The sequence below is a fragment of the Aquila chrysaetos genome, chromosome 5, assembly GCF_900496995.4.
Source record: "Aquila chrysaetos chrysaetos chromosome 5, bAquChr1.4, whole genome shotgun sequence".
Lineage (NCBI taxonomy): Eukaryota > Metazoa > Chordata > Aves > Accipitriformes > Accipitridae > Aquila > Aquila chrysaetos.
Genome location: NC_044008.1, coordinates 60343851 through 60364130, shown reverse-complemented (window position 1 = coordinate 60364130; position 20280 = coordinate 60343851). Strand labels below are relative to the sequence as shown.

Below are 20280 nucleotides of genomic sequence, written 5' to 3'. Positions count from 1 at the left end.
TTTGAGAGCCAAAAAGGAGGAAATTACACAGATTTCCCTGACCTGGGGCAGATCTGCGGCTCATTTCAGTACAAGGGAAGGTCACTGCAGGTTAACTGATCTTCATTAGTAACCAAGTCAAACAAAACCCGCACAAGTGAGAGAGAAATTGGGCAAACCCTTGGCAGGGACCCAGAAAACCCATTGCCACGATGCACTGCTGGCTGCACATCTCCCTGTAGCAGGGACGAGCCCTGGCTGAGAGCCCATGGGAAGGGGGAGGCAAGAGGAGGGCTCCAGGCAGAGCTGGGCATCACATCTGCAACACGAGTTACTTAAGCAAAGAGCAACAAGAGCTTGAACACAAGGGGACGGGTTCCTGGGCAGTGGAGGTGTTGCACCAAGTCAGCACTTGCTGCGCTAGTCACCTGTGCAGTTGCACAAATAATTCCCCAAGGAAATTCCCATGTGCAGGTGGAAGGATGCTGCTGTTGGAGATGTTTCTCTCCAACAACTGAATAAGGACAGATGTCTCAAGCCTTTCCTCCACTCTTTCTGCTCTCCCCTAGCAGCCTCCCTTCTGCCAGGATGCTCATCCAGCCTCCAGCAGCCGCAAACCACCAGACAGGAGCAATTGCATGGCCCCAGTTCGGCCAGAGCCAGCCAAGGCTGAGGAGACTGGGCAACCACACGTGTGTTCCCGGGTGTTCCCAAGCAGGATCATCACCTGGGAGGGATGGGGCACACAACTGACCTGGCTGGAAGCTGGTCCAGGGATTCTCAGTAATATAAATCCATTAAAAAACCCAAGCCCAAATAAATCCATGCAAACATCAATTCCAGGTGCTGGAAATACCTGAACCTGCTTCTGGGTCCTGCAGAGAGTAACCCAGTTGTCATGAACACACTGCCAAGCCTCCTGACTGCTCTTGTGAATGAGAGCAATAAGGAAAACACTAAGCCAAGAGCCAGCTTTCTAGTAAACAAATTCTAGAAGCTCAGCTCACATTCTGGCACCTTTGAGTGAAGAAGCTATTTAGCCAGATGTGCACCTCCAGGAAAATAACGCCACAAGTGAGAACTGCCACCCCTCTTCCCAGCCTGTAACACCTGGGAAATTCAAACAGGGAGAGGAAGGAGATGGAGATGTGCTCCATGCATCCTCCCGCACCTGCTAAAACAGCATTTGTATTCTTTAAACAAGCAGCGAGAATACACAGGGGGGTGCAGAGCCGGACAGGATTTCTGCTTAGTCCTATGGATTTTATTGCCTGTGTATCTCCCACGCTCTTGGGTCCCCAGGCACCTGCCTCAGCCAGCCTCGCCATGGCGAGGGGGGAGAAGTGGAAAGCAGGAAAGGCTGCAACCCAAGCAGGTTTTAGCCACCATCCTCCGTACAGCAAGCGCTCTTAGCCATCCTCTTCCCCAGCAGAAGCTACCCCCCGCCGCAGCCCCACCAGCAGTGTAGCTGGACGGCATCTCAGCCTCCACACCATGCTCCTTGAGCAAACATCACAAGTCTCCTCTCTGTGCCTCAGTTTCCCCAGGAGTGATGATGCTATCGCTGTCTCTGGCAAACTCCATGCTTGGGGTGCTTTGGAATAAACGCACAGGCCCAGATTTACCAGGTTACTTGCCATAAAAAATTACATCCATTAATAGACGACTTAGTTACTCTTTTTGTTATACAACTAAACCACACAAGTCATAAAGCAAGAAGAGAAATCAGCATTGCTTAATGCCACTTTTGCCAGGATGAAGGTTTAAATATCCTCTTGTGTGGATAGAAATACTGTTAAATTAAATATAAATACTGTTGTGGGCTGTAAGCATCCCATCTTCTGCTCAGGCAGGCTGCAGCCCCACCGCTGCCTGCGCTTGGGGTAACCATCAGATGAGCTTTTCCAGCCATGCTGGACCCACAGAGCCCTATAGCCCTAAAACCCGCAAAGCAATGCACACAGCAGCTTTTGACAAACAATTTGCACAGATTAAAACCCCGAAGCCTTGCTGCAGAAGTATTTATCTGCACCATAAAAGCAGTAGCCAGGCTCAAGCTTGTTAATTAAAAAGACAAAAGCCCGTATAATGTCCCTGTTAAATTGGATTATGGACACTAAAAATAAATCCATGTTTATTGGTAACAAAAAGCCACTTTTCCCCAGCGAGGACAGGGTTTCTCTCTATTTTAACCGGCAGAGGGGGCAGGCAATTGCAGGCAGGGCTGTGCTGCAATGGCCCAGGCAAAGCCGAGCTCTCACTTCCCCAGGCTCGACCCCAGGCTTTGCTGCAAACGCAGCAGCATTAATGGGGGCAAAAATCCATATTTCCTCTCCCAAGCTCCTGTTGGCCCAAGGACTTAGGTTTTCAAACCTTTTTTCCTCCTGTGGTCCACCACCAGCTCTCAGGGCAGCATTAAAATTTTATGCTGACGCTTTTTGACTGATCCAGGTGCTTAAAACCAGCCAGATCCCAGGTCTGGGCTTCCCACAGCTGCTCTCCTGTTATCTCCTTGATAAACGCAGGGACATCAGATTGTGCTCCAGTGTGGAACAGTAATGCTGAAGTGTCAGCTTTTGTGTAAGCCTCGGGTCTTTTTTTTTTTCTGGCCAACTCTAGGTTAAAGGAAATGTCTCCTGCAGACTAAAATCAGAGAGAGAAAAATTCACAGAAAACAAAAAAGTAGCACAGGCCAAGGGAGTCTCCTGGGTCCCAAGTTTAAAGGCAGAAAAGCCCTAAGGACATAGTACAGAGAAACAAAGAAAATTCTGTATTTTTTCCTGCAGAAACCCTCCTGGTACTTTGAAGTGCAGCAGTTCTGAGAAGCAAGGAAAAGAGCCGTGTGATGAGCTTGCCCGTTCTCTGCCCAACCTTGGCAAGTCAATGTCCTCGCAGAGTAGGGCATGCACGGGGGGGGTCCCTTGGGCGATGCCACAGGCAGAACAGATGCCACCAGCACCTTGAGCCAAGACAAGTCATCCCAGAGCCAGGGCAGGCTGCCTGGGGCACGCAGCCCACTCCTCCTGCTCGCCAGCTGCCACCCAGCTGGCGGGGGGGGCACCCACTAACCCGACAGACAAGGGACGGTGGCCCTGCTCCTTGTGACACAGGGGCTGCTCCTCTGTTGCATCCCCCTGTGCTGGGTAAGGAAGGGACAGGCAATACAGGCAAGTGGTTCCCTGCAGCACAACTCGGGCTTTGCCCAGCCGCTGTCCCTGTCCTCCCCAGGGCTGCCGTGGAGGTTTGGGACCTCCGTGGGGATTAGCAATGGGTTTGCCACCTCCATGGGCTGCCCCAGCTCCGGGCAGGGTTATACAGGCCCCCACAGCAGCAGTGATGGGCATCAGTGTCCCACTCGGACCCCTGCCAGCCCCCCCACAACCTCCACGTTCACACTTCTGCTGCTCTGCACAGCCACCCATCGCCGGCAGCAAGGCAGCCCTGCCGGCAGCAGGGTGAGGGACCTGCCCCACGCTCAGCCCCACGCCACGGGCACTGAAGCTCAAGCAGCTCGCACACAACGACCACAGCTACGAAAGGCAGCGCTGGCACGAGCAACAGCTTCAGACTTCAGCTTCCTACGTGTAAACAGAGACTCCACCTTCCTGCTCACTACTTCCTTCAGGCATGTAGGCAGATAACATTGTCTGGCTGCGGAAAACAAGCTATCTTCATCCCATGTAGAAACAAAAACCTGCCCAATGCAGCACAAGTGATGCCAGCCACCCTTCCCCTGCAAGGGCTGCCCTAAGGGACCCCTGCAGCATCTCCTTACCACCCCAGCAAGCTGCATTACAACCCCTCCTCCCCCAGACCAGTTTATATGAAGCTAATTGAATCAGGCACAGCTGAAATAAATCCCCATACTGCTGGAGTTTGTTCTTCCCCAGCTGTTTTGGCCAGCTCAGGGCCAGCAAAACCCTGGTGCTGCCCGAAACAGGTAGGCTTTCCGAGCTTCCTTGGTGCTGGTTGTTGCAGGTGAGCTGCAGGGCAAACACATCAGTTTATTTTTTGATTTAATAACTGCTGCCAAAAGCTCTCCCAGCTCTGGGACTGGGAGGAGAGCAGCTCTCGGGCTTCAGGGCTGCAAGTACAGCATCCTCAAAAAGTGCCACGTATTTTGTCCCTTCCCTGGCCAGCGCGCTCCGGGGCTCCCCACGCGTTTGGATAAGGCTAAAGCATTTTGAAAACTAAACAGACCAAAGCTGAACGCAACAGTTTAGGGCTAGAAACTCCCCAGGGAGGGGGAGAGCGGGTGCTCCTTGGGCTGCTCGGCCCCATCCCGGCTCTGGGGTCACGCATGGATGTGAAAGTCATTGCTTTCATTTCAGAGGAACAGAAAATCCCCATCGCTACCAAAAAAAGCCTGGAAATGCCACGGAAAGCACCTTGGAGTGTTTGAAAGCCCAGAAGAGGCAAAGGCTCCTCCATGGGTGACTCTGTGCTATTGATGGTGATGCTGGATTTCAGTGTTGATGTTAAGGGATGTGCAGCACTGGGAACACACTGCTGTTTGGGCTGTAAAGGGTCCTATCTCAGATTCTCCCAATTAAGCACATTCTCTGCTAAAAAATTGTAGCCACACGATTCCTGATGTTTCTGGAATTTTTGCAGAGATTTTTTCAAAGTAGAGCCCAAATCCTGGCTTTCCTATAATTTCACAGGTCTGGCTTGCCCAGTCCCTCTCTGTCCACATGTCCCTTCACAAGGCAGAGAGTACAGGGGACGGCTCGCGGGGAGGATGGGGTCTTTCCAACCTACGCAGCCTTGCACAAGTGGTTACACATCCCCGTGATCGCTACGTAAATACGTGAGGAACCAGCATTTCTGATGCGCAGGCAGAGGAACATATGGCCCAGCGTATGCAAATGCATTGTCACTTGAAGCATAAAGCAGAGGGGTTTCTGGTGAACATTTCTGAGCAGAACAGAGGGCAGAAATGTAAAAAAAACCAGATGGCAGCAAATCAAATCCTGAGTAGATCTGCAGTATCTAGGTTACCTTAATTATGTTCAGCTAAATATGGATGCCAATTAATTAGAGGGCTGCTGATTTCCAAAGAAAATTAGTTTACTCTTAATGAGCTAATCAGTCCCTATTTAAAAAAAAAAATGAAATTATTAGATTGTACAAAGGCGTGTGCAGCCACTTGACACGGAGTGCCAAGGTCTGCTCCGGCTGGGATTTATTGGGTGCAATATTGCCAGGATTTCCACACGGGGCTGACGATCCCTTCGGAACAGGTTGCAAATGGCATCGTGCTCCCTCTGCTCTTATCCCACTGGGACCAGGCTACGTTTGCCAGAAAAAAAAGGTAATTTGCTGGCAATACTGGGTTATTAGCTCAGGATTTAGGACCACGAGCAAGCAGTGTGTGGATGGGCATCCTCCCAGCTCGGGCTCAGTGGCGTGGGGAGGGAGGCAGAGATGGAGGCTGGAGCACTCCGAGTGCTCAGACAAAGCTCCTGGTTTTTTGAATATTAATAAGAGTCAAGCTGTGTGCTGCAATTAAAATGCTGATTATAATTCCTTCCATCTGTAAACGATTCTACTCCAGAAATTAAAGAGAAATTCAGAAGAGATGTGAATGTTACATGGGGAAAGTGTCTAAGAGGAATGCCAGGGCGTGGGGAGATGGGGTGCGGAGGGGCTCGGAGGGGAGCGCTCCCCCATCCTGCTGTGGCCAGCTTTGCCACCTTCCCCTCCCGGCTGGAAATCCTGGTGGGTTTGTCACCGCGACTTTGCTGTCCAGCAGCCTGAGAGACAACCACCTTCTCCCCATGCATGTCGTACGTCTTCATACACGGTGTGTCTTCAAGTTGCATGGGGTAGGTGCATCCTTAAGGGGAGTGAGCGCAGCTCCTCCAATGTCAAAAATGCTCCTGAGAATGAGTGACTCGGAGCCCCCATGTCCCCTCCTGCAGCCCAAGAGCCGTGGGGCGAGGGAAGGGTGCCCAGGGATGGGATGCTGGTACCAGCTCCAAGCTGCTGGTCCACACGCTGGAGCACCAGCGGGAGAGCAGCAGCATCAGTGCGACCGTGGTACCCCGCGGCAGTGCCCTGCGCTCAAGTTTCAGCAGCAAAGCAAAGGTAGTATTTTTTTCATGTTCAAGGTCGCTGCCGCCCGGCTTTTCCTCCAAGAGACGCAGCTCTGTCTGCTACGGGGATGAGTGCTCGGCCAGGAGCCACTGCTGCACACCAAGTGCGGTCCCACGGGGCGGCTTCTGAAGCATCAGCTGAATTTACAGGAGTTTAAAATTGCATGAGCAAGAGATATGCGGATTCACGTGGGTACTCACGCAAAGAGCTGGGGAAAGTCTTAGCTGGGGAAGCAAAAGCCCAGCCCGGTGGGGAGAAGGGATACATGCTGCAAACAGGATTGATAGCGCAGAGGCGTGTGCACCACTTCTGCTGTGCAAAGTGCTTTAGACAGGTACAGCTGCAAACCGAAGCCCAGAGCCCTCTGCACAGCACATGGCTTCTGGGCATCGGCTGCTGGTAAGGGGCTACGGCTTGGTGATGGAGTCTTAAAAATAAATCTTGTGTGAGGTGGCATCTGCTGCGGTGCACAAAGCAAAAGCCCCTGGGGTTTTCCAACAGGAAAACTGGGTGCACAGCCATGCTCTCCCTCTCAAGCTGCCCAGGGTGTGAAATTTGAGGGCTAAGATTATACAGACAAGCTGAAATAAAGGGTGTCCTGGTTTTGGCTGGGATAGAGTTAATTTTCTTCCTAGTAGCTGGTACAGTGCTGCATTTTGGATTTAGTGTGAGAATAACATTGATAACACACGGATGTTTGAGTTGTTGCTAAGCAGCGCTTATCCCGAGTTAAGGATTTTTCAGTTTCCCCTGCTCTGCCAGCAAGCAGGTGCACAAGAAGCTGGGAGGGAGCATATCCAGGACAGGTGACCCAAACTAGCCAAAGGGATATTCCGTACCATAGAACATAGTGCTCTGTATATAAACTGGGGGGAGTTGGCCGGGGCGGGGGTGGATCGCTGCTTGGGCATCGGTCAGTGGGCGGTGAGCAATTACATTGTGCATCACTTGTATTTTCTTGGATTTTGTTTCTCTCTCTTTTTGTTATATTCCTTTTCATTACAATTATTATCATTATATTTTATATTATTATTGTTATTATTATAGTTTAGTTCAGTTTAGTTATTAAACTGTTCTTATCTCAACCCACAAGTTTTACTTTTTTTTCCAATTCTTCTCCCCATCCCACGGGGAGCGGGAAGGAGCGAGCAAGCGGCTACATGGTGCTTAGTTGCTGGCTGGGGTTAAACCATGACAAGGGCAAGGACCTGCTACCTGCTCGGCAGGACAAGGGGCTCCACAGGGACTCCCTCGCTTTCTGGGAGCTGCGTCGGTGAACTATCGGGGTCACAAACCTGAGTGGTCTCTGCCACTGAGAAGGGGCAGGGTGGAGATATGCCCAGCGCCCACCCTGCTGGCACATGCTCACTGAGAGATGCCAAAAATGCTTTTAACAAATGTTTCATTTTCTTCCTAAAGAAAAAACTCAATTCACTAAGGCAGCTGTAAATCCTCCCTTCCCCGCACCAGAAAACCCCAGTAAAGGACAGCAGAAGCTTCGACGCATCCTGCTGCAGGAAGGGATTCCCAGGACGGAGCGTGCATCCGCACACCCGCCCTTAGGGACCTGCTCCGGATCGGAGCCGCCTCCGCCAGGGCCAAACCTCTTACCTGCTCGAGGGGGATGACGAGGAAGGACCCCCCGCCGGCACTCTCTGTCACGATGGCAAGGAAGCGGGCGTTGACGGCACAGAAGTGGTTGTCGTGGACGTTCTTGGTGATGGGGATGCCGTCGAAGCAGTGCTCCCGGCTCGCCACCTTCCCGTAGACATTCCGAAACTTGGAGCTGCGGTACTGCGGGCGCCATGACATCTGCGGGGCAAACGCAGAGGGCTTAGCCTTCTAAAAATACCCCACCTGGGCTGTTTCCCAGTTGCTCTCTAGTTTCCAACCCGTGCTGCGATAGGGATTTTGCCTGACAAGGCACAGCAGTATCGGGGCCGTCCAGATCTGCAAACATAACACCCTTGAAAAAATGTTAGATGTCTCCCTCGTGCAAGGTACAGCTCACAAAAGGCATTAAAAGGCTCTCTACTGTTGCAAAATTTAAGCTGATCTCTTTTTCAGCATGAACTCCTTATCTAGAACACACAGCACTACTACTTCATGTGCATATGACAAATGAATTAAGGCTTTTAATGCAATGACTTGGAAATGGATTAGTCTGGACCACATGAAAGCATGCATCAGGGCAGAATAAGAGCACTTAGGCAGGGAGTGAGCATCGGAGAGTTGGTACACGATGCGTTCAGCTGTCTCAGCTTATTTTGCACGGGTGTCCCTGCGTGGGCTAACCCACAGCATTGCAGAAGCACTTGCTGCAGGCTGGCTGCCATCGCTGCCGGTGGTGAGATGCTCCCAGGCACCCACAAGCTGATCCCAGCGGACCAGGGATCCCAAGGACCCCCTAGCTCATCCTGCTTCCCCAAAGCAAGTCCAAGCACTGCAGATGCATGCACAGAAATGAGCGTGCTTTCGCTTGTCCTCACTACTTTGCTTTTTCTAAGTAAAAAAAGGACTGCTTTTTCCAGTTAGCTCTTCTTTTGAACAATCCTTATGGTAGCACAAGTGTCCATGATAAAATCTACAAAGATTTAAGGCACTTTGAGTGTGCAGAGGAGCATAAGTGTTTGAGCCACGTTAGAGCAGCATAAGTACTCAGCTCTATCCAAACACAGGGTAATTGCATGCCTGAGGACTCGTAGCCGCTTGCGTCTTCATAACCAGCATCTATCGACAAAAGCACGTAAGTGTGTACTTAAAACACTGGGTCACCTGCTGAGAGCATCTCTCGGTGCGGGGCAACACCACAGAAACGCTCCTGTGGCTGCTCTAATCCTAAATAAATCCAAGTCCCTGCTTCCCAATAAACTCAACACCATGGGCACACCATGGGAGCATGGTGTGTTTGAGCAGTGTCTCCTGAATAGGAAAGGGGAATGCTTTAAGACTGGAAGCAGTAGCATTTCCATCTCTAACTTGTATAAACAAGCTCATCGGCTTAATTCATGGCGATGGGGCAAAAGGCAGAGGGAGGAGCAGCAGAGGGTAATAGCCTGTGCCATGCATTATAGGGATGATGACATGGGACATGTTGCAGTGACGTCGTGCGAGAAGAGCCCCCGCCGTACCAATACTCCTCGCAGCATTCAACGCCCTGCCTGCAGGAAACCTGCCCGTAGGCAGAAATCCTGTGCAAGGATCCCACTGCACTGCCTTCACCCACCCATCACACCCAAAATCCCAGCTGTATTTTCCATCCCACCAGCAGCACATATGCTGAGAGCACCCTTCTGAGGATGCACGGCAGCACCGGGGCTGCCCGTTTGCCATGGAGACGATGCTGCGATCCCCAGGCTGCAAGGAAAAAGGACACAGATCCTTGAGGATTTAACCCGGAAAGACAGCAGAGACATTTTTGGCTGGAAAGGTTTCTGCTCTGAAAAAATGCAGACTCACGTCCAACAAAGCTCTGTGAATCTTTGCCAAACCTACCCAAGCGGTCGGAGCCAGGCAGGGCAAGGAAAAACACCCCGACCGCAGCCTGAGGAGTGGCTTTCAAGAGTTACACTAAATCCTACACTTTCCTTTGTCTGAACAGATGAGTTTTCATAGTGAAATTAATTTTTTTATAATGGTAAAAAAGCACAAAAATATATTTTGATATTTTTTAAGCTCTCGATTTGTTCTGTGATCCCGGGACTTTGACTTTGCTCTCATTTCTGCCCTCTGTGCCCCTGTGCTCCAGACCTATTGCAAAAAAAGCCCCAAATTCTACTGAAAGGGACACTTGCCCAATCCTTCCCCCACTAAACTTTTCAGATGCCTCGTAGCGTATCCCCACACAGGAGAAAACCCACGGACCCCCCTGCTGAAACTCCTCCTGCCGCGTGGGAGGTAGCAGAAAAGGGGCTCTAAATATTTTCTGCATCCAGAAATTCAGCTTAACGAGTCACTGCCAAACAAAGCCCCAGCACAAATGAGCTCCAAGCAGCCCAGAGATGTGTTTTTACCCTTGAAGTGGCTCCTCGCGCGTGTGCTATGGATGCTCCCTACTCGCCACGGTCCCCAGACACTAGAGCGATGCTGCTTCCAGGACCTCACCACTTTTGCATCTCTCTTTTTTTCCAGCCCTCCCTGTTTTATTCTTTCATCAAAAACTGGGCAAGTCTCCACTCAGCCCCCGCCACGCCGGGAGGAAGCAATAAGCTTAAGTGCCTGTTTCGCTCGAGAAATCCAGAGTTTCTTTCCTTTAACCTCAGTCAGTATTTCCTGTAAACAGCGTCACATCGCCCTGCGGCCCCAGGGATGCAGACAGCCCGGAAACGCCGGCAAAAGCCCCGGCGAGGGGCTCAGGGCTGTCCAGAGCCGGCATTGTGCAGCGGGCGGCTCCCGGCTGGGCCCTTTCCTGCACATTTCTGGGTTTGGCAGCCGGCGGAGGCTTTCCCGCACCAGAAATAGCTCCCTGTGCCGCGTGGGAGAGCTGGGAACCTGGGGGGGGCGCTTGCAGGGGTCCCAGTCCCACCGGCTGTGGGGAGCATCAGCCTTCGGATGGAGAGGGTGCTGCCGTGAGGGAGGAGTGGGGAAAAGCAGCTGGTGGGACAGTTTTGCACCAACGGGAGGGTTTGGGTTGAAAAATAAAGAGCTCAGTGTCCTTTGGCCCTTCGTCCGGTTCTGAAGCAGGCTGCTCCTGCCGGCGTTGTGTCCCGTCACTGGAGCAAGGCACTCAAGAGGTGGGTGGGCAGGAAAAGTCCACTTTCAAAACATCATCTTCGTGTTTGGTCCTTCAGCAGATGGCTGTGTTCTCCGGCTGGAAAGTGTCCTGGGGAAAGCAGCGTCTTGCTCTGCGGTGCTGTTCACACCTCCGGGTTTGGCACGTGGAGGTGCTGCTGGCATCGAGGGGATCTGCCCAGTCTGGGCTGCCACGCTCTGCCCGAAGCCCTTTCCCTGTGGAGCCCACTGGGCTGCAGGAGGCATTACCCACAAATAAAAACCTAGAAAGATATTCTGGCTGAAAAAAAATGACCAGTTTCCCATTGCATTATCCCATTGGGGTGTTCTCATGAGTGATGTTTCAGTTCTGGATTGATGAAAACTTCAAGTTTCCAAGCAGATGTCAGCTTTATTTTTCCATTTAATTTTATTATTTATTCCTCCACTTATTTATCCCCACTATATATACTTCAACCTTCTCTTTGAAGCTAGTGTCTGCAGGCAGGCACATCTCATGGGGCTTCCAAGCATCTAGGGGATGGGGGAAGGAGCAGGAGCCCTTTGGTTTCTGCTGGCAGCCCATGGTGGCTGCAGCACTGAGCCCATGGCAGCGCTGCCAGGGACAGCCCGGCTCCGATCTGGAAAGATTTCCCCGGCACCCAGGATGTGGACAAAAGCACAAGCCCACGCGCAAGGCCACCAAGGGACCTTAGGGATGCCCGGAGGAAGAAAGTCAATGAAAAACCAACGTGCAAAGTATGGTGCACTGCCCTTACGCTGCAAACACGGCTGCCGATGGGTTGCACGTGGGAAGTCTTCCCAGCAAAATACATGGTTTCACAAGAAACACCACTTTATGATGGAAAACTGTTCACAACATGTCAAATTTTCTAGCCGGGAGGATGAAAATCTCTTATCCCGCAGCCTCTGCAATCCAGGGTAGAGGTATAGTTTCAAATGGGAAATAGTTTTGTTATTTACTTATTTATTTTCCCTTCACGTGCTGCTTTGCAGAGTCTTTCGCTCCCCGGGGTTTCCGGGCTCAGAGGGGGCACGCTGGAGTTCGGCGCTCGACAAACATCCTATTTCCTGGCCAAGCAAGCGAAGGCTTTTGAAGACAAGGAGGGGATGGAGAGGAGGGGGGATGCAGGGATGCTTCGGACACTGGCGGGACGCAGGTCAGCGTTCCCCTCTGGCGCCGAGTATTTTGCAGGTGGTGCTGACGTTTCCCAGGTGGGGAGCAAAACAGCCCCTTCCCCAAAGGAGCTCGACTCGGGCAAGACAAAGAGGGAGAGGAAAAGCTGGAAAAAGTGAGCCAGCCACGGTCCCGTGCCAGCCCCTCTGCCCTGCGCTTCCTCCCGGGGGGACGGCGACGGCGACCAGAGGCTTTGCACGGGTGTTTGCATGTGGAGACCAAAGTGTCTCATGTCCCACGGGGTGTGGGGAGAGGTGTCTGTCACCTGGCCATGATGGCATTGTTGTGGCAAGCCCTCCATGTGCTAGGGGACAGGAACCTTCCCCAAAACTTAAAGAGAAACGTTGCATTTGCTGTCTTCCCCTTGAATTTAAACCCTTGCTCCATCTGCATTTCAGCAACTGTGGAAAGAAATGGCATTTCAAACTCTTGGGGATTTTTGTTCCAAATTTCCTTTTTCTCCTCACTTACAAGCTATTTGCAGGGTTTTGACTTGAATTTTGCAAAATTGTGTCTGTTCAGAACCTATCGTTTTCATTGCAAATTATTTTCCCCCTACGAATTCCCTTCTCTCTGCTCTAGAACAGAAAAATGAAAAAAAGAAACTCAGGGTGAGTCAGGGATGCTTGAGAGCCCCTCAGCCACCACCCTGCAGCTGACGGGCATGCTGCTGCCGGCTGCGCTCCGAGAAGACGCAGGATGCTGGAAAACAAAAAAATCCTGCTAAATCTAGCTCCTGTGTGCCACTTGCCCTCGTGCACTTGCATAAAGCTGCAGATGTCCCTGGAGCCCCGGTCAGCCCCAGGTCAGATTGAACTCCCAGCAGCAACGGACCAGCCCCTGTCACCATGCGATGTGCCACATCCAGCAATTCTGGAAGTTATTATCCAAAGCATTTGCTATCCTACAGTATGTAATTTTAATGAAACTCGCCTTTTGAGTAATTCTCTACATTCTGCTGATGCTAATGGGCATTTTTATTTTTCCATCACCTCACTCTCAATGGCTCAGAGGCATTAAAAAAAAATTATTGATTTATTGGAGTCATTTCCATCCACCTCCAGAGTTGGACTAATGTGCCACCATTTCCAAGGTTCATTCTAGTTCTGCATTATTCTTGGACTCTGGTTTTTCCTTTCATTACAAAACTCCTCCCTTGTTTTAGGTTGAGCAGAACTTACAAGAAAAATGAGAATATTGTAAAGCACTTTGAAGTGAGGCAATAAAATAAATCACATCCCCAGTCACAACATTCAGCATCAACATTAACCTCATGAAACAAGCAACAGCAAAGAAATTCTCCGCTCCACTCTGGTGTTTTTAGGCTCATTGCAATGTTTTACTTATTTAAGTGCTTGAGGGGAAGAGCGTGTCCCAAAATCCCAAACCGGAAGGTGGAAATCTCTTTGGCAACAACAGTCAGAGCAGAAAACAGGCATGCTGGGAAGCCCTGAGCAGGGATACAGGCCAGTGCAGAGCATCTCTATCCCCTTCCTCTCCTTGCCCTGCTCCCCCCAGCAGCCCCGGGGAGGGGAAGGCCAGGCAGCGCTGCCATCCTGCTCCTCCTCTCCAAACAAAAGAACAAAGCAGCTCATTGAGGTTTCATAATTGGAGCAATGATATCTGTCGGCGCCGAGCCGGGCACCAAGGCTGGGGGGAACATCCCTCGTTTAGCAAAAATATTTCATTGAAGGAGAAATAGGAGCGCCAGACTGTTTTCTGTGCGTCATTGCATTGGTTGTGGTGCTGTTCCTCAAAATCAGAGGAAAACACACAGACCTGAAGGTGGGGAAAGGCCCCAGGGACAATATTATAGGCAAGGAGCCCGGCGTTTGCAGCTCTGGGTGAAGCCTGCCGCGCTCCCTGGCACCTTTGCAGAGTGGCATTAGGATCTTGCTCTGTCCCTGCTCCACTGCAAAAGCAGATATGGGGAGAAGACGGGCAGGAGCATGCAATGTAAGTCGGTTAGCAAGAGATTTTCCTTATACGATAGGGCTGGATTAAGGTGATGATGCTGTGGAGCAGCGGCAGCCCCATACCGGGGAAGGGACGGGCAAGTTTTCCTCTCTGAGAGTGCGGGCTGCTCCGTGCGTGGAGGTTGCAGAGAGCTGACTTCCCTCTTTTTCCCCGTCTATCCCAGGAGCTGCAATATTGCATCACGTATCACAGGGCTGACACAGGAGCAAGAAATGGAGGCATCCATTTCTTGGATGGAGGAGCTGATCCAAGCGGCATCCACCCTGATCCGTGGGAGTGGGGAGCTCTGCAGGACAAGACGCAAAGCAACCCTGCAGCTGCAGAGGGGTCAGAGCTGCCCCGTCCTGGGCAGCCTGCGAGCTCCTGATTCTTGCAGGGTGGGGAAATAAGCTTTTAAGTGGGTGTCTCAGGCTGCCATTCAGTTTTACAGCAGAGAGCAGCTTCAGGAGCAATTGCATTAAAAAAAAAAAAAAACGAAAAACTTTTTATTTTGCAGGTTTTTCTCTAGGATGAAGGAGTGGTACCCACCCCGCAGCCACCATCAGCTGGGCAGAGCAGATGCCATGGGGCAGGCAGATCTGACCTGCGTGTCCCAGCACCACACACAAAACCCAGGAGGACCAGCTCTGCCCACATCCCCCTGGGAACAGCACTGCCATTCGCCTGGAAAAAAGAAAAGGAACCAAGAAGCAAAAACTCAGCACCTCTTTGGAGGCTTTTCTGATCTGCTGGCAGCTCCAGCCTTTGCCTACCAGCAGCAGCAGGACACAGCTCTTGTCTCAATGTGTTTATTTTTAAATGCATCTTTTCAAGCATCGGGAGTCTTGGCAACAGCAGCCGGGAGGGAAAGCTTGCGCAAAGAGCCCCTAACGCTGCAATAGGCAGTTACAGAGCACAGTGGACTGTAATCCCTAAAAAATCTGTATATCCTATATATAGCAGCGTTTAATCTGCCTCAGTCGTGAAAGCTTTCAGAGAAATGAATTTCTGCTTTCACCTGTACGAAGCAGTCATTTTGGGGGGTTGGCAATCCACCCCCCCCCCAGTCCCAGCGCAGCGGGAACCCTTTCTTCTTCGCACTGTGCCCTCCAGCAGCGTGCCGGCAGGGTGACAAGGGGGCTGTGGCACCTACAGCAGATCTTTGGGTTGCTGCGATGGCACATAACATCTCCTATGGCCTCAGAGAGGTTTTTAATGGGAAACCAGTGCTCTTTCGTCGTGACTGTCTGACTTATTGTTCTGCCCATGGTTAAGTATCAGGGTTATGGCTGACTAGCATGAAAAAGATATTTGCATGAAAAAGTGTGTTGGAAAAGGAAATGCAACACTCACTGTTTGCCTCGAAAATCTGGGGCTTCCAGGAGGGGTTTTGCAGCACTCCAGGAGACAGTGCCTTTCCAAAATCACATTATTCCCTTTTTTCTTGCCTCCTCCTGGCACAGGCAGAGGTTCTGGAGAGCATTCCCCATCTGGGGCTTTCCAGTTAAAGTCAAGGCACAGTTTTGTACGAAGAAAACCAAATACAACAGAAACCCACCCCCTCACTGCCCCGTGCCTCCCTTGCATGGGGTTATTTTCCCTCGCCCCTCTCCGGAGCCAACACATTGCCTGCACATCCCTGGAAGCCGCTGGGCACAAGTTATTTTCCATCAGAAAGGTCAGTGGTGCTCGAGTTTGACATTTCAAGTATCGATCAGCCATTAAGGCAATGAAGTGTTACTGGGCAAAAACAAGAGTTGCTTTTTGGCAGGTCTTAACCAAGGAGATGGCTTCATCTGTTAGGAAGCACAGGGCTGCCTGATCCCGCCCTGCCCTTGCCCAGGGACACTCCTCACAGCTCCCTTGTGCAGAGAGCAGGGAAGAAAACATCAAAATAGCTCTCCAGGGCTTATTTTAGAGGAAAAAGCCACTACCAGACTCACTGCCATACCACACTCCTGAGCACCCTGCCATGTGCCTTCCAGGACAGAGCCATCATCCCCAAAGTCCCCGCGAGGCGAGTGCAACCCTGCTCTGCTCCTGATGCTCCTCCGCACCCACTGAGCATCAGCACTGAGGGATTTAGGATTAAACCCCTTCCCAAAGGACGTGGTATGTATCGGCCATGGACTTGAATGGGAGCCCAGGTCCCGCAACAGCCAGGAGCAGGGGACGTGCACCTGCGAAGCCCTGGGCTGAGCAGGCCTGTGCTCGTAGCCTAAATCAATGCTGGCAAACAGCAAAACACTGTCCCTGCAATCACTACGTGGTGGGGGAGGCACCGCAAAGCCACCTCCTTGCCCCAACCCTGTCCCCGCTCGCTTTGCTTGAGCAAAGCCAATATTTTTTTCTACTCGGAGAGGAAAATGCACAAGCAGGAGCTGGCAGAGCTGCTGGTGGGCTGCGGCAGGACCGTGTCACCCCAAGATGTGTCCTGCCCAGGCTCCTCCAGACACGGAGGATGGGATCTGCTCAGTGCATGCCCAGTGCGTTAGCAAAGCATGTACGTAGGATTGATGCTGCTGGAATCCACTCCCTAAAGAAAAGCCTGAAATTAAACAGCTATATTTTGATAAGATACTCAGCATTGCCAAAATTAGTCATCAAATGCTTATTGTTCCATGCACATTAGATTAGAGCCAAACAAATGCTGATTTTAATCTCTCCAGTACTCTAATGCTCTGATGCTTCTCAATTCAACCTTGAAAACGGCTTTTGTTCACATTAATGGCTTTCATGCTAACGAGGCTCGGTAAGATTTAACATTTAGGCACATCCCGCTCTTCATTTTAATAACAATTCCACCACAGCGAGCAACACATGTTCGCAGTGTGCAGGCATAATTCAGCCACCAAATGTGTCTGAAAGTCCAGATTCAGCGTTGCTGCAGGATTGATGCTTCAGCCGGGGCACCCGGGTGCATTTGCAGCCCGAGCTTGACTTAAAAGCAGTCGGGCTAAGAAATGCCGAGTCTCCGGTGTAAATTAAGTGGTTTCTCCCGTGCCAAGGGACCTTCAGAGCAGAGCCAGCCAGTTGGGCTCTTGGCTTGCTTGGGCTCAGCTGCTGTTTCTATGCATCTCTCTGTCCCAGCCTTATTAAAATGCCCTGCGCGGGACACTCACCAGGCTGCCGTGCTTGCTCCCCAGCACGCTAGACTTGTGGAGGTCTCTCATTGACTCGACAAGAGCTCTGTGCAGAGAGGGAAAGCAAAAACATTCAATTCACCATCCCAGGAGGCTGAGATAAAACACACAAACCCTTCCTGCTTCTCCGCGCCGCGGTGTTGGGCAATGCATGGCAGGATCTGACCCCCACAGGGCTGCTCCCGGCTAATTTTTGCACGAGCCAGAGCATCGCCAGCGGCAGGGCACAAGGCTGAGTCCCCCGAGTCGCCGGCGGCAGCCATCACACCGATCCCCATCTCCTCTTCCCTTGCGACTGCCAGCCCCCTTTAGGATAATTACGCATCGCCGCCTACTTTCTTCTAGAGAACAAGCTACCTCCAACACAAATAGGTTTTGCTCCTGAGACCATTAGCAAATGGAAGCATTTATGTACACGGCACATTACCTGACTCATACCCAGTTAACATGCTCATTAACCTGTCCAGAAACCCTGGGATCAGCAGCGGGATGTAAAGCAACAATCTATACATACACCTAAGTAAAGCTTGCTGGCGAGTCAGCTGCTTGCTCAGAGCCCCCAAAGCACCGGAGTGGGCACGGCCACCCCTCGCCTGCCACAGCCAGGGCAGGATCCAGCCCCAAGCCCCGCACGGGGACGGCCTGCCATGGCAGTGGGGCTGCAGTGGCTGCGACAGGCAAGGGGCTGATCCCCTTCTTTGGGGAAACACAGAAGGGAGAACACTATTTTGCTGGACATTTTCAGTGCAACCGGCTTTTGCAAGCACCAGAAATGGGGGGGGGGGGTCGCGCTGAGCCATGGGGAAAAGCTGTTTTGCACACTGCCATAGTGCAAACTTTTAAAATGGTACATTTTCAAAGGCTTCAATTTTAGAATTTGTGCTTCTCTGCAAGAAGCCCTTGCGTGAACTTTGAAAAAAGGCAGTTTGCATGAAATCCAGCATAGGCTGATGGACACAGTTTGTTGACACGTTCCCAGCCTGTGTCCCCCTCGAGGAGCAGCCCCAGGCATCCAGAGCCCCGCACACCCGCACCAGGCTGACAACATGCAGCAACACAGCAGCGATGATGATCAGAGTCCCGAAACCAAGTCCTGCCGGCCTGAGAAAGTAACAGGGGCTGGAGGGGAAGAAGGGGTTTAATAGTTGTATGAGGTCAGTTCAGGATTATATACTGACCACTAAAAAGCAGATTATGGGTATTTATGAGGCAGGAAAAACTGCACATTCCATTACAGAATAACTACGTCGATAATGAAGAATAAAGCTCCCCATTAAGCCTCCATGCAGTTATTATGGTTTGGATGGCTCGGTAGATGACTCCAAGATAACATCAGCGGTGCCACGGGACCTCATCCATCTCCCGCTGCTGCAAAAGCGCAGTGGCTCCCAGGCTGGGGCTGGGGACCATCACAGCTCTGCTCCCCCCCAGCACCGGTCCAGCCGAACCCCTGCCCCGGGGTCTCATGCAGACCCGTGCAAGCCCCTCTGTGGCTGCCCGCAGGCACATAGTCCCAAATGCCATCAGCATCCTGAAGGTGCTTTTACTTTCAGATCAAGTTTTTCCATGCATGTTTCGATCCCTCAGTAAAAAGTTTATTATACACAACCCAAATTAATTATAAATGTTCAAGAACAGAGAAAAGAGTCTCCTCCTTGGGAAGTTTTCTTCCCAATTCTGATATAGGTTTGATCCCCATGAAAAGCTGAAGCCTGATAAGCAATTGCATATTTTTTGCTTTATTGACCTAACATGGAGACCCGGGGCACTGTGCCGGGCAGAGGTCAGCAGCCTTCAGTGCCGCAGGCACGCTAGTCCTCACCCTTGCCAGCTGACGCCACATGAGGCAGTGTCCCTTGCCGTGTGCCCGCGGCAAGATGAGGTGCCATCGGCCCCCTCTTCTCTTGGGGGGAGAGGTGAATCAGCCATGCAGGGAGAGGGTCCTTCTGCTTGTGTCTCACCCCACCAGCTCCATTTGCACCGTGTCCTGCTGGGACATGGTGCTGGAGTGTCTTTCCCATGGCTCGTGCATGTTCATACCACTGACAAAAGACCCCATCCTCCCCATCCCCACCAGCCCTTTACACATACACACTCCACAGAGCAGGGGAGAGCCCTTCAGCCTGCTCTTGACAACACTTTGGAGACACAAATCCTACAACAACCAGCAGAGTTCCTTGTTTTCTCCTTATTTATGCATCTGGCTGATGGCACAAACAGCTGGAGCGGCAGAGGGAAGCTGAGCAAACGGCTTCAGCTCTGTACCCAGCCGCAGGAAACACCTTTGGGCTCTCATAAACACCGGAATAAATGCACTAAGCAGGGCCTCAAAAAAGAGCGTGTTCCTATAAAACAGGCTGTCATGTTCCCAGCTCCTCCGTCCCACCGGGCTTCGCCCTGCCTGGCACAGCTGGACAGCAGCAGTGGGGACGAGCTTGCAGACCACATGGCAAAGCTAAAAACTTTGCTGGGGAGAAAACGGAGGTGGCTGGGGGTTGGTGTGGGGTGTAGCTCAGGTCTTACCCCATCCAGCACCTCACCGGCAGCTCCCTACCAGCAGCAGCAGCCCAGTTCACAGGGGGATGCTGCCAGCCTGTCGGAGGGCTGTACGCTTGTACGTGGGACATCCACAGCGTGGGCTCAGCAGAGCCCCCGGAGCACACATTGGGTTAAGGTTGCATTAAAAAAAACAGACTTGGGGTTTGATGCTGAATTCACTGAGCCCTTCCCCGCAGGGTTTTGCATTTGCCTGTTTGCTAGAGAGAACGATGAGATGACGGATTTAATTGCCTTGCAGTGCAGGAGCACCAGCGCTGACGTGGCCTGGCTGCTTCCTTCACAGGCAGGCTGGCACCATCCGCTCCTGCTGTGCCCCAGGAATGTGCCCCCCACCAATGCATCCACACACCGAACCTCTCTCCCCCGGGCAGGGTCGGCAGGGGAGCGGGATGGACCCTGCTGACACGGAGTCCAATGGCGAGATACAAGCGCTGCGGCAGCAGTGGCTGCGCTCAAGGGGTGTATTTGGGCTGCCCCACGCTCAGCCGTGAGCAAAGGAGCAGCACCAGGGCTGCCGTGAAGCTCCGTGGGATGATGTCCCCCTGCGAGGAAGTCACGTTTGGGCAGAGGAGAGACCAGGGACACCAGGCAGTCATACAGCCCAGGGCAGAGCTCCCAAGGGGCTGAGACCCCCCC

General features: G+C 52.0%; 1 protein-coding gene across 4 annotated transcripts in view; it reads right to left on the bottom strand.

The window, feature by feature from the left end:
- Positions 1–20280, bottom strand: part of CORO2B (coronin 2B) — a 45539-nt gene that overhangs the window by 14860 nt on the left and 10399 nt on the right. For 3 of the 4 annotated variants that reach the window (XM_030015668.1, XM_030015667.1, XM_030015670.1), the window contains one exon: positions 7690–7890. In XM_030015668.1, the coding sequence (XP_029871528.1) occupies positions 7690–7890 (201 nt within the window). Of the gene's footprint in view, positions 1–7689; positions 7891–17064; positions 17132–20280 lie in introns of all 4 variants that reach the window. The other variant, XM_030015669.1, reaches the window with a different exon arrangement.